The sequence below is a fragment of the Chroicocephalus ridibundus genome, chromosome 1, assembly GCF_963924245.1.
Source record: "Chroicocephalus ridibundus chromosome 1, bChrRid1.1, whole genome shotgun sequence".
NCBI lineage: Eukaryota > Metazoa > Chordata > Aves > Charadriiformes > Laridae > Chroicocephalus > Chroicocephalus ridibundus.
The window spans coordinates 155,964,974-155,980,118 of record NC_086284.1 but is presented as its reverse complement, the minus strand read 5'-3'; the positions used below and the strand labels follow the sequence as shown (position 1 = coordinate 155,980,118).

Sequence of the window (15,145 nt, the reverse complement as noted above, 5' to 3'; positions counted from 1 at the left end):
AGCTGTTAGTGTGAATGTCTATTCTGCAAAAATAAAATGTCAATAAAATAAATTATTCACTACTGCATATTCTGGTGCTCTATGAGAATATAAATAGGATTTATTTCACCTCATAACCCACCAAGCCCTTAGAGAAGTAGTGTTGAGACAGTAGGAGGTGTCGGTTTACTGCTTCTGTCAAAACAGAGGGATCCCACAGACTTGTTTTGGAAATAAACAGATACAGTAAGAGGTCATAGGTTTGCAGAGGGCGAGCAAAATGGGAAAATCACAAAAGCATGTCTTAGCCCTTGTACCAAAAGCAGAAGGCAGCATCCTTTAGCAAAACAATTCATATTCATAGTTGTTCCTGTAAATTTGGTTTTGAAAAATGAAATGTTCCTGTGAACCAATGGCTCAGTGCATCCCCATGCCCTCCTAATCCACGAAACACGACCTCAGCCTCATTTTTTCAACTTTTCTCACCTCCCCAGTTCCTGTGTGCCCCCTGTCATAGCTTGCTGCTCTGCGGCACCCCAGCATAAAACCTCACAGCTGCCTCTGGGATCCAGATCCTCCACACCACTCCAGCTCCCCTCCCTGGGTCTCTTCCTGCTCCCCAGCAAGCGGCTGCTGCTGGGCACAGATCCTGACATGGTGCTCAAAGCAGAGGTGCCCCGGCCTCCTGCCCGGCATGAGCTGCAGTCCCCCAGCAAGCTGCACCCAGCACCGAAGCCGCTGAAGCAGGAGAGAGGGGCTGCAACACCCGTCCACCATGGGCAACTTTCTCCAGGAACAAGCACTTCAGTGGGTGGTGGTATCTGCAGTACCAAGGGTCCTGTCCCCCTGCACATCAAGCAGGACATCTCTTTCTTTACAGCCCTCAAAGTTAGTTTCAACCATTCTCCCACTGCCAAGAAGCTCTCTTTCTGGCTTGCTCTCTTCCCAAGGCTTTAGCCATGCTGTGCCTTTTACTGAGCACTCATCTTCTAAACCTTTTTGCTTCACACTTCATGCACCACCATCATCACCACCTTCAAATTGCCTAGCTGCTCAGCAGCAAATCTACCCTCCTAATACTTATTTCTCAGCTCAGCTCCCATCAGGCCTTGCTATCCCACACCTTTCCCAGGGGATATGAACCCAGGATAGTCTCATTTGCAAGAGAGACAAGCAGCTGGCACGCCAATCAACTTTAAGGAGATCTAGAATTACTCACAAATCAAACAGGGTGGCCACCAACAGCACTAGGTAAATGGAAATTGCCTGATGCTGTGTTGTACATCTCAAGCAATATTTCTTCAGGAACATTTCCATCAGTACTTCTCTGGCAGAGTTTATATCACACAAGATTAGTGCAGAGAAAATTGGAGTTTTGGGCAAGGAGCTTCCCCAGCAGCCTTCCTTTCTGCTTCAGTGCTCTCAGGACACAGCTGCTGGCACTTGTCACTGCCTTGTCCCACCAGGCATTTTCAGGAAGGCAACATGCTGTACTGGCCCTTTTTCCATATCAGATCAGACAGTGCATGCACCGCAGCCAGATTCTGCCCTTAGAAATACACACATGTTATCCTTCGTTTCACTGAAGTCATAAGAAAGTACATGAAAAAGTATGTAGTAGCAGAATCTGAATATCACAAAGGAAAATTGCAGCAAATGAACTACAGGATTAGGGCTGGGAAGCTGCATGGCTCACAGGGTGACAACAATGAGTGCTGATTACTCCTCTTTTTTTTTTTTTAATGAAAATAAATGGCAAAGAGAGACAGAAAAGTGTGAAATTTTCACTGCTAATTTACTGCCACTCAACTTCAGATTTGACTCTACCAATAACCAAAGCTGAAGTCTTTTCTTCAGAGGGGAGATAAGCCTGATTTTAAATTAAGTGATTTCTAGATGCTTTGAATATTTAGCACATATATCAAGTCCTAAAACCAAAAGTTTTACTTTCAGACCAGAATTTAAGATTCCTATCCAAAAAGTATAACCATATTCACTAGTAGCAGTATACTATTTTATCTTACAGTTTTATATTACCTTATACTAGAATCCTACTAAGGCTACATATATTTCTTTTCACAGTGATATAAAACCTGAATAATTTCACTGAAGTAAACTGAGTGATTTATACTGAGCAATTTTTCATTCTGTAGCTGACAGTAATGTTTTATTTCTCAAGAAAAAAAAACAGAGCATGATAGATGTACTTAATACTTACACAAGGGTTGTTCAGTTCTCTCTGATAAGCAGAAAATTTGAGTAACATAATTTAAAACAGGCCCTTAATAATTTTTTTTCATACACTGATTAGTATCTTACTACTTGGGTTGCACCTTTGGACCCAAAGGTGCAGCTGACAAAGAAGGGCTCTAATCAGTGTGATAAAAGGTTGCAGAATCCCTGTTTTCACACAGAAAACCAACAGTATGTTCCACTCCAGCATTTGGGCTCACAGGGTAGGAAAGTTACTTGTGTAGTTATGGTTTGAGTCTGTGGTTTACAGGAATGGAGTATTTAGATATTTTCCAGGTGTATTAAAGACTAAAGTCAGAGTCGATTTTGGTGGGAACATCTATTCTGAAGGTAATTTATGAAATTTGTTTTGTTTTTCAAGAGAGTAAATTTGACCATCTGTGATTAATGTATGTTTCAGGTGAAAAAGAAAATAACCTCCACAGCTATTTTATCTCAGTACAAATTCAACAAAAATGACCTTGGCTGAGGACTTTGTAAAGTAAAGGTTAGCATATACCACCGAGAAATATAACAAACAGAACTAAGTATCTCTTTTTTATTCCTCTGAGGTAAAAATAAAAAGAGCTGTCCAGGAAATTTCTCTATGGAGTTTACCAGTAACGTAGGCACTCCAACACCTACCATGACTTCCTAATATTGAAAAGAATTCTGCATCACATACAATGGATATTGGTTTTTATATAAAAATACTCATAAATTCTAATTTCTTCCTTTGCAACACTTCAATTTCACCAGTAATCTGAGGGCCATCTGTAATTTGGGCTGACAGTAGTCTGGGCCCTTCAGAGCACGTATCCAGATGCTCGGCACGTATAACAAATCTCTCCAAGAAAACACACATAGAGGAGTTGTAACAGCTGTCAGTGCACACAGCTGCTAGCACCACAGGACAAAGGAGAACCACGGAGAACCACAGTGGAAAATTTCTGCTTTCACGAAGGCAATAATATTTTTGAGTGATACTATAACTCCCTGCAGTATCACCACTGAGAAATGTCCTGTGCTGCCAGATCACCACTACGTTACTTTGCTCACCAGAAGTCACTGTGAAGAGTGATGCTCTACATTCACAGGAGTATCTTTACCTGAATTCATAATAAATTTTTCTGATGTAGATGATGCTACCTAATGTAAAACCAAGAAGAAAAAGAGTTGGCTTCATTAAACTTTCCCTGTCACTGAGTAATTCCTCTGCATTATAACTCATTTTTACAGAAGGCGGCTGGAGGTACTGGTGATTTAACTGGCTCAGATGGGGTTAGGAAAGCCAATGCCAGGACCCTGGCTAGGCTCACCTGGGAGGCCTATAGAGGCCCCTCTCGCTACAAAATTGGGAGCCAAGGGCCTCAACAGGCACACCAGACACAAAAGGAAATCCAAAGAAATGCTGAGGGAGCTGGACAAAGGCATTATGAGGCCACTCTCTAGGGTCTTTGAAAGTTTATGGTGATCCAGAGAGGCCTCTGAGGACTGGAAGAAAGTAAATGTCACTCCTGTCTTCAAGGAGGAAGATTTGGGGAACTACAGGCTGGTCAGTCACACATCAATCCTTGGGAAGGTGATGTAGCAAACCCTCCTGGGAGCTGTTATGAAGGACATAGAAGAAATATATGAAGGAAAAGAAAATGATTTGGACTAATAAGCATCAGTTAATGAAGGGGAAATGATGCCTGACCAGTCTGACACTTGTACAACAAAATGACTAGCTTGGTGGATGAGGGGAGAGCAACGCATGTTGTTTGGCAAGGCTTTTGACATGGCCTTCCACAACAACCTCAGAGACAAATTGAGGAAGCACGGACTAGGTAAGTGAACAGTAAGGTGGATCAAAAACTGGGTGAAGTGCTAGGCTTAAAGAGTTGTTGTTGGCATCACAAAGTCCACCTGAAGGCCAGTCTCGAGTGGTACACCCCAGGGGAAAACACCATGGCCAATACTGAATTATTGAACGCTGGCGTAGTTATTAATGGCCTGGACAACAGAACAGAGTGCACCCTTGGCAAGTTTGTAGACAACACAAAATTGGGAGGAATGGCTGATGCACAAGATGACTCTGTTGTCATTCAGAAGGACCTTCACAGGCCAGGGAAACAGACCAACATGTATCTCATGAACATATCAACAAAGGGAGATGCAAAGTCCCGTATTTGGGGAGGAATAATCCCACACACTAGTACAAACTGGAGCCAACTAGCTGGAAAGCAGCTTGTAGAAAAGGACCCAGGGGTCCTGGTAAGCACGCTGAACATGAGCTGCATTAGGCAGAGCATCCTCCACAGGTTGAAGGAGGAGGTGACCCTTCCTTTCTTCTTAGCCCTAGTGAAACACATCTGAAATTCCATGTCCAGTTCTGGGCTGCCCAGTACAAAAAGCACATGGGCGTACCGGCACAAGTCCTACTCAAGGGCCAAGAAGATCAAGGGATGGAGCACATATCATGAGACACGGGGCTGTAGTTCTCTGACATAAAATGGCAACGCTGAGCTTTCATGTTAGTGAAGTCCCGTGACTAAATCCACTGTCTTTATTTGAACTCTGGTGCCCAGTAAGCTAATAATTACCTTTCCTATGTGGCATTTCATATGTTTTCAGTATTAACTCTTTACTGTATTCAATGGAAGGTAGTCAAGAACATTAGGGCAGCATTTTCCATCACAAGATAACAGTCTCCATCCACAGTAAATATTTTAGAAGTTTGTTAGTAGCTCATAAATTCCTTTCCTCCCTTTTTGCCTTGAACCTTCAGCTCCTAGGACATGTCTCAAAAGAATTAATACATGAAAATGGATACAACTGCATTTATCCTAAGAGCTTTTACCAAAGGAAGGAAAACTGCATGTTTTATCTGGCAACCCGTTATCCACATAGGCATTTTGAACATGCAGAAATTCACAGTATGCATGTTAAGGGGGAAACTTGCTCGTAGGTATCTTGAAGGTGCATCCATCCTTTGCAATCTGCTATGACACCACTGCATCCACAGCGCCCTGGGACCTCAAAAGCAAGACATCCATCAAGCAGTCATCACCTATGTGTACTTTCTGCCCTCTGAAATACAAGGTTAACTTTTAGTATCATCTAGGATAGCTTCAGAGTGAATCAGTTAGGTAAAATGTGTTACACAATAGTTGCAAATTTGACAAGAAGTGTGTTACAATGTTATCCAGCCCTCCAGTTTACTACCTGCGACAAAAAAAAAAGAGACAGCTTGAGCTAAAATGGAAAGTGTTTCAAACAGTGAGAAACACTTAAGAAGTCATGTCTTTCATATTAATGAGCATATATTGTTTCTACAGCACTACAGCTGTAGCTGGATCACTTCATAATCTGATAGGAAAAAAACCCTAACATCTACTTGGAATGCTCAGCTGAAACTGTCAGCTCCAAATTACAGTTTTAGAGTAACACAGGCCTGTTTGGCAACAGAGATTTTGAATATTATTTCCCCTCTCATCTCCGTATAAAGAAAGGGAAGAACATAAAGCATGTTTGAGGAAAGAAATAATCCAAACTTAAACACTAGCATAATTTTATATGACAAGCAAAGACATATGAATGGGTTAGAGCCAGTATTTTTCAATACTCTGCTCAAAAATAGGAAAGAGAACGGGGGGGTAGGGGGACAACAAAGGGAAGCTGGGGGAAACTAAGTTCATCACATTCGTGAAAGCATTAAAACAGCTGTGCAGTGCTGTCTTGCTCTATGGAAAAAATTTTGTCTGGAAGACAGTTGCTTTCGTTTGAAGTCTGTGAAAGCCAAACTATTACTCCAGTAATAACTAAACACGGCTGTACTTTATTTGTGAATTCCCTTCACCAAGCACCTTACAGAGTTGATAGGACTCTTCTATTTTACAGAAAAAATCTAAATAATTTTTATTTGACAGATTGTTGAATTAATAAAACTTACATCTCTTCAAATTACTGCAATACTTTCTTCAGAATTTACAACAGAACTTTTGTAAAACTATGGTTTCTAAATGCAGAATTTGCTTTCCATTCAAACAGAAGTGGACAGTGCTACAACATGATGTGTATTCTCTCATATACCAGGGTTTTTAGTGGCAACAATGGGTGAATATACTTACTGGACAAACAAAAGGAGGGACAGCAGACAACTGGTTCTAATCCTAAAAAAATACATGGTAGACAACTGAACCAAATGCAAAGGCACTGGACTGAAGACCACGCACAGGAATGAGAAACTACTGGGAATACCACAGAACCGTAGGGGTTGGAAGGGACCTCTGGAGATCATCTAGTCCAACCCCACTGCAAAAGAAGGTTCACCTACACCAGGTTGCACAGGAACACATACAGGCGGGTTTTGAATATCTCCAGAGAAGGAGACTCTACCACCTCTCTGGGCAGCCTGTTCCAGTGCTCTGCCACCCTCAAAGTAAACAAGTTTTTCCTTATGTTCAAATATAATTTCCTGTGTTCCAGTTTGTACCCATTGCTTCTTGTCCTGTTGCTGGGCACCACTGAAAAGAGTCTGGCCCCATCCTCTTGACACCCACCCTTTAGGTATCTATAAGCATTGGTGAGAACCCCTCTCAGCCTTTTCTTCTCCAGGCTAAACAGACCCCGGTTTCTCACAAGAGAGGTGCTCCAGTCCCTTGATCATCTTCATAGCCCTCCGCTGGCCTCTCCAGTAGTTCCTTGTCTTTCCTTAACTGGGGAGCCCAGAACTGGGCATGGGGGTAACGGCCCCCGTGATAGGACACAGGGTAACAGCCTCAAACTGAAAGAGGGTTGATTTAGATGGGATATCAGGAAGAAATTATTTACGGTAAGGGTGGTGAGGCACTGGAACAGGTTGCCCAGGGAAGCTGTCAATGCCCCATCCCTGGTAGTGTTCAAGGCCAGGCTGGATGGGGCTTTGAGCAGCCTGGTCTAGTGGGAGGTGTCCCTGCCCATGGCAGGGGGGTTGGAACTAGATGATCTGTAACTTCCCTTCCAACCTGAACCATTCTGTGATTCTGTGTGATTCTGTGACACAGTACTTTAGATGCGGCCTCAGAAGGGCAGAGAGGGAGGATAACCTCCTTTGACCTGCTAACCAAGCTCTTTGATAGACATATTTGACAGAAATACTGAGCTCTAGTCCTTGTTCCACACCAAGAGACAGTAAAAAAGCATATTTAGAACAATTACACAAACTGAAGCATTAAGTAGATAAAGCAAATGGTTTGGATTCACAACGTAACTGCTGACCTCCATATGCCCCTATTACTACTTGTGGAAGATAACTCTTCTCTCTCCCATCCTCCCCATCACTCCAGAGACATCCTCAAGCAACCAAGCAGAAGGGAAAGAAGAGGAAGAGACAATAATAGAAGAAAAAATGAATTTGAAGTGTAGGTTAAAGTTGATGGCCTTTTACACTTTTAGAAATCAGCCATATTTGTGCAAATTCTGCACTGCTGGAAGCGATCATTTAACATAACGGAAAAAGCAGGAGCTCCCCGCTTCCCCCCAGGTTCATAGTTTGACAAATGAACTTTCCCACCTCCAATAATGGAATGCAGATCTTAAGGACAGTGAAGTACCGCTGCTCACAACAAATGACAAGAAAGTTACTTCTTGATGCATTTAATGTCTTTTGTAACGTTCTAAGTACTAGGGTATTACAGAGTGTGAGGTACGCATAGTAACAGGACTAACAGGGCTCCAGTTGGATCAGGTAAAAATGGGTTACAAAATATTAGGAAAAGCAGTAACGAAAAATACAAACAATCTTATCCAGTCACATATCAGCTGCAAATTCAAATCCTTAGATCCTTGAAAATCAGTCCCAGGAAAGTTCACGGCTGCTCTTTCAAAAGAAGGACATTCCATTTCTAGGAGACTAAAAATGGAGGAACCTCCCACGCCAACCCTCTACTTGATCTTTGTTGCCTCAAAGATAAATTGCATCCTTGACGCACGCACAGAGGTGACCTGGGTAACATTGCTTTCTTAGGACTTGTCGCTGGGAGGTTTCTTCTTAGCTTCCACATCCTTCTTAAAATCTTCGAGCTTCTTTGCAATGTTAGGAATCTTTAAAGACAAAACCGAAAAACAAACAAAAACCACATAAATGAACAAAAAATCCCAAGCTACATGAGCCTCGGCAGGAAAGACAATACCATAAACACAGCAAGAAATTCTATGAAGTTTAAACCGATTTCTAAAAGATAGTTCTTCCAGGATCTGTTACCTTGCACAGAGGTTAAAATCAAAGTAACATCAAGCAAACAGCAGATGAAAGCACCTCACATGAGGCTTCAGGAAACATTTTAGATTGTTAAGTCAGCCAGTGGTGATGGGAACAGGAGGGAGGAAAAAAGATCATTTTACAGGAAATTTAGTAAGACCAGTCTGGCAAACTGACAAAGAATAAGCCGATTTAAACACTGATGCACAGACTTTAATAATGACTTTGGGAGTGGAAATTAGATTGCACTATACTGGTCACAAACACGGAGAAAAAAGATGTTCAAAGCAGCAAATAGGTTCAAGAAATTTATGAAGAAATCCCATCTTGCGGGAACCAAAATTCCCAACAAGGGACTTCTACAGCATTGCAAATTGGCAACCTTTTGCGGTTTCACACTTGAATGAAAATTCAATTTACCGCTTGTGAACTTCAGAACTTCAGCTTTCTCTAGCAAACAAAAGTATTTAGAGAAAGCAATCCAACAGTAAATTTTAACTTCTTTAAAAAAAAAAAATAAGCAGCAACTTTTAAGGGCAGGGAATAGATTGTCTTATGACTCCAGCTAAAACTTGGAATTGACGACATAAGATTTTACAAGCTAACTGATTAAAATGAAATGAAAGCAAAGTTCCCATGATCAGTTGTGAAAAGAATCATGGGCTTTTACTTCATATTTAACCTGACCACAGAGCAGAAGGAAAGTTAATCCAAACAGACTGCAGTTCTCTTATTGGATGGTTTGAGGCTGATAGTACAGGTAATATCATAAGTTTCTCTCTTACCTTCCCTTTCAAAGTTAAGCTCTGTTTGAGCAAACAAAATCGAAAGCCCGGCCTGTAATGCACCCGAAATTTAAGCTAAAACAAGAGAAGTCTGCTGTTGTCAGCAGAACCCTCCATGTAGTTATAACTAAGCACATAGATTCCACAGCTGTGGAATTAGGACCTCATTACAGCAAGTTTTTCTTAGGTGCCATCTAAAACAAATCATCTTTGATACCAGCAATAAAATTACCATGTTATCCTGCAAGGCAGTATTATTACATTCCCAGGGAACTATTTCCAGCAAATCAAAAGCATAAGTCCCCCTCTTGTGGCAATACTTCATTAGTGCTGCCAGACAAACACTACACCATGCTTACAATACATATTGATACACCCAAGTATGTTCTTTTGACTGCATTTTCATAACAAGGCAAAACATATATTGGAAAGAAAAATCTGCCTTTTATTAGTACTCTTACTGGAGTGACTGGACAGGAAGCATCACAAAAGTCTGCACATGAGCAAGGAGCAAAAAATAAGAATTCTTCAAGCAAGATGACTTCCATACTGAAGATGAGAGGAAAGCAAAACATAAATGTCACTAGAGATTTGAGCATCAACAGCTTTTTTTTTTTTTTTAAACTAGGCTAATATAGATTGCATAAGAAAGGAAAAAAAATTATGTTAAATTTCATTGATGACTCTAGCCTGTAAACAGCTAAGTGGCACTGCTCTTACAAAGGATTCTGCTGACTACAGAAATTAAAAAAGCTTGTATTGAAGACTCAGCTCTAAATCTTCTTCTACTTTAACTCTTACAGTGAAAAGAAATCTCTGTTCACTGCGAGACACAAGGAGAGAAAGTTCACTTTCTCTTCTTGCTATCAGAAAAGAAGGAAAGAAGACTGAAGTAGTAGTAGGTGCTGAATTTTCAAAAAAAAAAGCTGGCAAAACTTATTTTCATTACTGGTACAGAAGACAGACCTTTCAGATGCCCGGAAGGTTTTTTTAAGTAACAAACAGTGTACTGTTTGTGTACTGAATGAAGAACGCTGTAAGCAGGCAGACTATCAGAGTCAGGAAAGCAGTGTTTTAGCGCCAGTACAATCTGTGAGCAGCTGCTAAACTTTTTCTGTTTCTCCTGTCTCGATCTATGTAGATGCCTGTTTACCATGCCTGTGCTCTAGGGCCCCAACACCAGTTAAGGCTCTAAGCATTACTCTCATTAGAGAGAAGATGTCAAAGAGCTAGATGTTTTGGTTCCATTTACATTCTAGTTCATCCGCACTAAAGTCAGAATGATCTGTATTCTGTTTAAATAAAATAAACCATCAAAATAAAGACTGAATCAGTTCTGATTGAGGGAAAACAGCCTTTTATTTTCATTTCAGAATAGGTTTAACTCTGAGAATACAAGAATACTCACATCATAGTTCTGAGCCAGATACATCCCAACCACATTGCCAAGAGTAAAACCAAGCTAAAGAAGAAGAAAGGGAGAAAAGAACAGTTAACATTCTTCCATCAAAAGCAGATTGGTTAAAATTTAAAAAAAGGAATTTTGCAGTCATGTGAAGACTAAAGAGTTTCAATTCCATTCCTACTTAATTTCTCACCTTTCTTCCAGACAGGTGTAATTTTACCCATCTTCCTTACCAGAAAAACCTTACCATGATTTCCAAAATACAGCACAGTTGTGTTTTCAATACATATCTCCAAGACTAATTGGATCAGTCTATGATCATCTTTGCAAAATTCCTTGCGCACCCACAAAGGCAATAACTCCTATAAAAACAAGGGAGTGAGCAGCAGGGACCTACACATCACAGAGCTCTTGGTCCAAGCCAGGAAAGCCTAAAGCAACATCCCACTAAAACGGTGCTCAATGCTGGAGAGGGATGCAGATATACGAAGAAATAACACAGTAATATACAGTAAAAAAAAAGTTCACAAGCTTGAAAGTCAGAAGAGAGACTCTGACTGCAAAAAGATCCCAGTCTCACCTTAAAAGGTTTAAGAGTAGAGCTCCTCCATCAACTTAAACTGATGTAAACCTCCTACTTCTCTTCCGCAACAGCTAACAACTGTGCACTTTCCAGACCCCTTTGACCTCAAGAGACCAGTTTTCAGCCAAATCCACTCTGACCTAGGGGTTCCTCTAAGGCAGGAAAGCACTGTTGGTTGGAAGCAGGGCACTACCTCTTTTGACAACTGTGCAAACTTGTAATTGCTGAAGGGTGTCTGTGAAAACGCACCCGAGAAGGGGAGCGAGAGCAAAACAGAAGCGCAGTTCCTGGCCCAGACCCTGTTTGCCAGCTGAGGAAAATCCTCAAGCATAACAACATTTCTGGAGTGAAGGAAATTCCTCTCTTCAAAGACAGGTGATGAGATTTTAATTCGGCAGCTCCCCAAGATCAGAGATTTTATTTGTATTGTTACATTTCATAATAGGTACAACCTATATTATGAAGGCTGATTTGACTATTTTGGTAGGGGACACGACTAACATTGTGCCTTCAATCATTGTCAGTAGACAATCCCTCTATATGACAGCTGATGCCAGTTCTATTTAAGAAATTTGTTATTGCTTATGGTCACTGCTGTTAAAATAAGAATATTTTAAGAAAAATAAAACCACTGTCCACAATAACAACTTTGCCATCCCACTGACTAGACATCTTTTCCATGCCCAAAGCAGGATACAGTACAGCTCATCTTTCCAGTGATTCAGACTCCCTAAGCATCACTGGTGAAAAGCTAGTTATAGAAAACTAAAACTGGTTTAAAACTGTCAAATGAACCGTGACTGCAAGTTACTTCAGTATTTTCTTAAAGAGATTTTTGGTCTTAGTCTTTGTTCATTATTACTTTTTAAGGAACTTTAACAATATAAGAAAAAGTAGAGTTCTTTTTGTGAGTACTGCACAGGTTATCATTTGCTCTTGTAGTTTCAACTATCAGTTACAGAAGTACTCTGGGAGATATTAACAAATATTGCACGGATGTAAACGAGACTTGTGATTCCTTTTAATGCGGAGCATCGTTCTAGCAGAGGAAAATTTCCTGTATCTTTCGCACTGTCTGAGAACTAACTTGAAAGCACAAGCCTGGTCCTTGTTTATTAGCAGTTTTCTAGGCTTTATCATAGAACGTTTCCAAAGATGGGACAACTATCATATTCTGCTGTGTGATAAGACTTATTCGGTACAGACAGTACTGACATCAGTACTCCCTTTAAGTGTACTCCTTTATTGAAAGGTCTAGCACCACATTCAATAGCAATCCACTCAGTTACATTTACTTTTATGGTTGACAATTAAAGCAGCAGGAAACATTTCACTATTTAGACTTTGATTATGTGGCTATCAAAACATATAGCAAATTAAAATGTGCATGTTGACTAAGGACAACAGAGCTGATGAGAGTTCAGGGTCTTCCAATATGTACCCAGCATTTCAAGTTGCATTTTAAACAAGTGTTTATTTTATGCTTAACTCTGGATAGCAAAAATACATGGTTTGCAAGATTATCCCTTTATCTCCTTGTTACAGCCCTAAGAAGGGAACGCAAGAGTCAAATACACAAACTACACCCAAAAAGGGAAGAAACCCAGAATTAGCATATCTTTTTTCTAACTTTCAGGGGCTAATCAAGAAATCATAAGAGGTTTTCATTTAGCAACTGAAATGGAAAACATTAGCAGCAAGCAGGAGAGTTGATAAACACAGAAACTTTGAGAGTGGCTAAGAGTATTTACTGAATGTTTTCAGTGGAGTGGACAGAGACAACAAAAGACAGCTACAGAAATGACTGAAGCTTTCATACTTGTTATTGCATTTTATTTTGAAGCTGAGATAAGAAACAGGCTTCATTTATTCATTTCATAAAAACACGCAAGACTCTCCCAACTTATAACAGGCTATCTCTTCTTGCTCTGTATCAACACTTGGTATGAAGCTGATTAGCCAGCTAAATAAAAGATGAAAGAATATCACTTACTGTTTGTACTTACAGGGACATATCTGAACACAGCTAAAACCCTAGAGTAGCCTTCACATCACTAGAATGAAAAATGGGGCAACTGTTTCTATGCTTTGCTACAGCCGAAACTAACATCTTTTTTGGTCAGGCAATTTATTTCTGTACTTGGCAGTAAAAATACCAGCGTCCATTAAGCCTTTAATGAAGGGTAGCCAGGCGCTTAACTTCAGACACCCAGAAGAGTTTCGGGGAACATGCAGAAAGGAATATTAAAACGAGAAAGGTGCAAAAACGTTTAGTCTATTAATTCAGCTGCTGTTAAGGGGATATAACGAAAGGCAGTAGTGAAACATGACCCCTTGCCTTAACTTCTATATATAAAAATCTATGGCTGCAGATGGGGGGTTTCTAAAGGCGAGCAAACCGGCAAGGACCGAAGACCTCTGCTCTCACAGGAGGAGGGAGGTACATAGGCTAACACAAATGTGGACAGCAGGAGGGCATCACCATGAGCAAGCGAAATCTGCTGAACCTCCAAGGCAAATTAAGGGCAAGACTTGGGAGGAAGAAAAAAAAAAAAAAAAACGAGAAAAAAAAACCCCACAACAAAACCTGCGGGAACTTCAGAGCAGTTTTAAGGCCCCATCTCCTGGGGGAGCAGGGACAAACCCGGCCGCACACCGGGCTGGAGAAGCCCCGAAGCGACTCAAAGGCCCGGGGTGGGTCTGAGGGAAGCCGACGAAGGGAGCGGGCCTGGCGCCGCACCCACCAGGATGCTGCGCTGCCGGAGAGCCAAAACTGGGCGCAGTCACCCCGTTTAAGCAGCTTCGAGGCCAGGGGAGGGCGAGTCACGCCACCGGGCGGGGGCACCCAGCGGGGGGCTGAGGGGGGAGGCCGCCGCCAGCTCCTCAGGTAGGGGAAGGCTGGCCGCCCGCCCGCCCGCCCGCCGGGCCCCCCCAGAGCCGCCGGCGGGGCGCGGGTGCGGGCGGGGACGGCACACAGCCGCTTTCCGCCCTTCGCCGAGGAGCGGTCCCCGCCCGCCTCGCTCCGCCCCACCCCGCCGCGAAATGGCGGCGCCGCCGGCGCCCCGCGGAGCCTTACCAAGAACTGCAGCATGGCGCCCGCCTGCTTCCTTGCTTCCCTGCCCGCCAGGGAAGTCAGGCGGGCGGCGGCGGCTCCTCTTCCGGGTGCTGGCCCGCCCTCGCTGCCGCCCCCGCGGGGAGGGGTGCGCCCAGCACCGCCCGCCCGCGCCCCCTTGGGCGGCCCCGCGGACTGTGCCCCGCCAAACCCGCCGGAGGGACACGCTTGGGGCGGCCGCTCCCGCCCGCTCTCTGGGATGAGGAACCGCGCTAAGAGGGCAACGGGCCATCTCCGAATGCCTCCCTCCCTCCGCATAGCGAGGCGTCTGGTGACAGCAGTCGAGCCTGCTGCTCCCGAGGGGCTGCGCAGGGTTCCCGAAATGTTAAATGAGAGTTTGGGTTTTTACAGAAGGAGTAGCTTCAAGCCGGGGCCTTCAAGGAAGGGTCAGGGGAAGCAGACACCTAGATGTGGGCAAAATCCTGTGTGATTTGGGTGTGTCCCCTGCCTCAGTGCTTGGGAAATCTCAGCCTCCCGTATCGGAGAAGGCTGAAGGAAAAGTTTTCCTTCTTTTGTTTCCCAGCCTTCTCCACTCAGTGCTCATCTAGGGTGCCCATGGCCTGGTTTGGATCCCCAGCGTAGGAAAGACTTAGGTAAACCGGAGGAAGCTGAGCAGAGGGCCTAGAGCCGATCAGGGCTGCAGACCTCCCTGGGAGGAGAGGCTGGAGGAGCAAGACTTGTTCAGCCGTGCGGGGGGACCTACCGGCAACCCTCCAAGGCCTACCGGGGGGTACTGGTCAGGTGGAGCCAGCCTCTTCATAACTGTGCACGATGAGAGGATGGGAGACAGCAGGGAGAGGATGAAATGAGAGGTCTGGGATGGATT

General features: G+C 43.0%; 1 protein-coding gene across 1 annotated transcript; it reads right to left on the bottom strand.

The window, feature by feature from the left end:
- Positions 1-7,803: 7,803 nt before the first annotated feature.
- Positions 7,804-14,436, bottom strand: STMP1 (short transmembrane mitochondrial protein 1). The gene is made up of 3 exons (XM_063319596.1): positions 14,284-14,436; positions 10,628-10,681; positions 7,804-8,277 (listed from the first exon to the last, which is right to left on the bottom strand). The coding sequence occupies exons 1-3, from the start codon at positions 14,296-14,298 to the stop codon at positions 8,197-8,199; spliced, it is 150 nt and encodes a 49-aa protein (XP_063175666.1). The 5' UTR covers positions 14,299-14,436; the 3' UTR covers positions 7,804-8,196.
- Between the last annotated feature and the right edge of the window lie 709 nt (positions 14,437-15,145).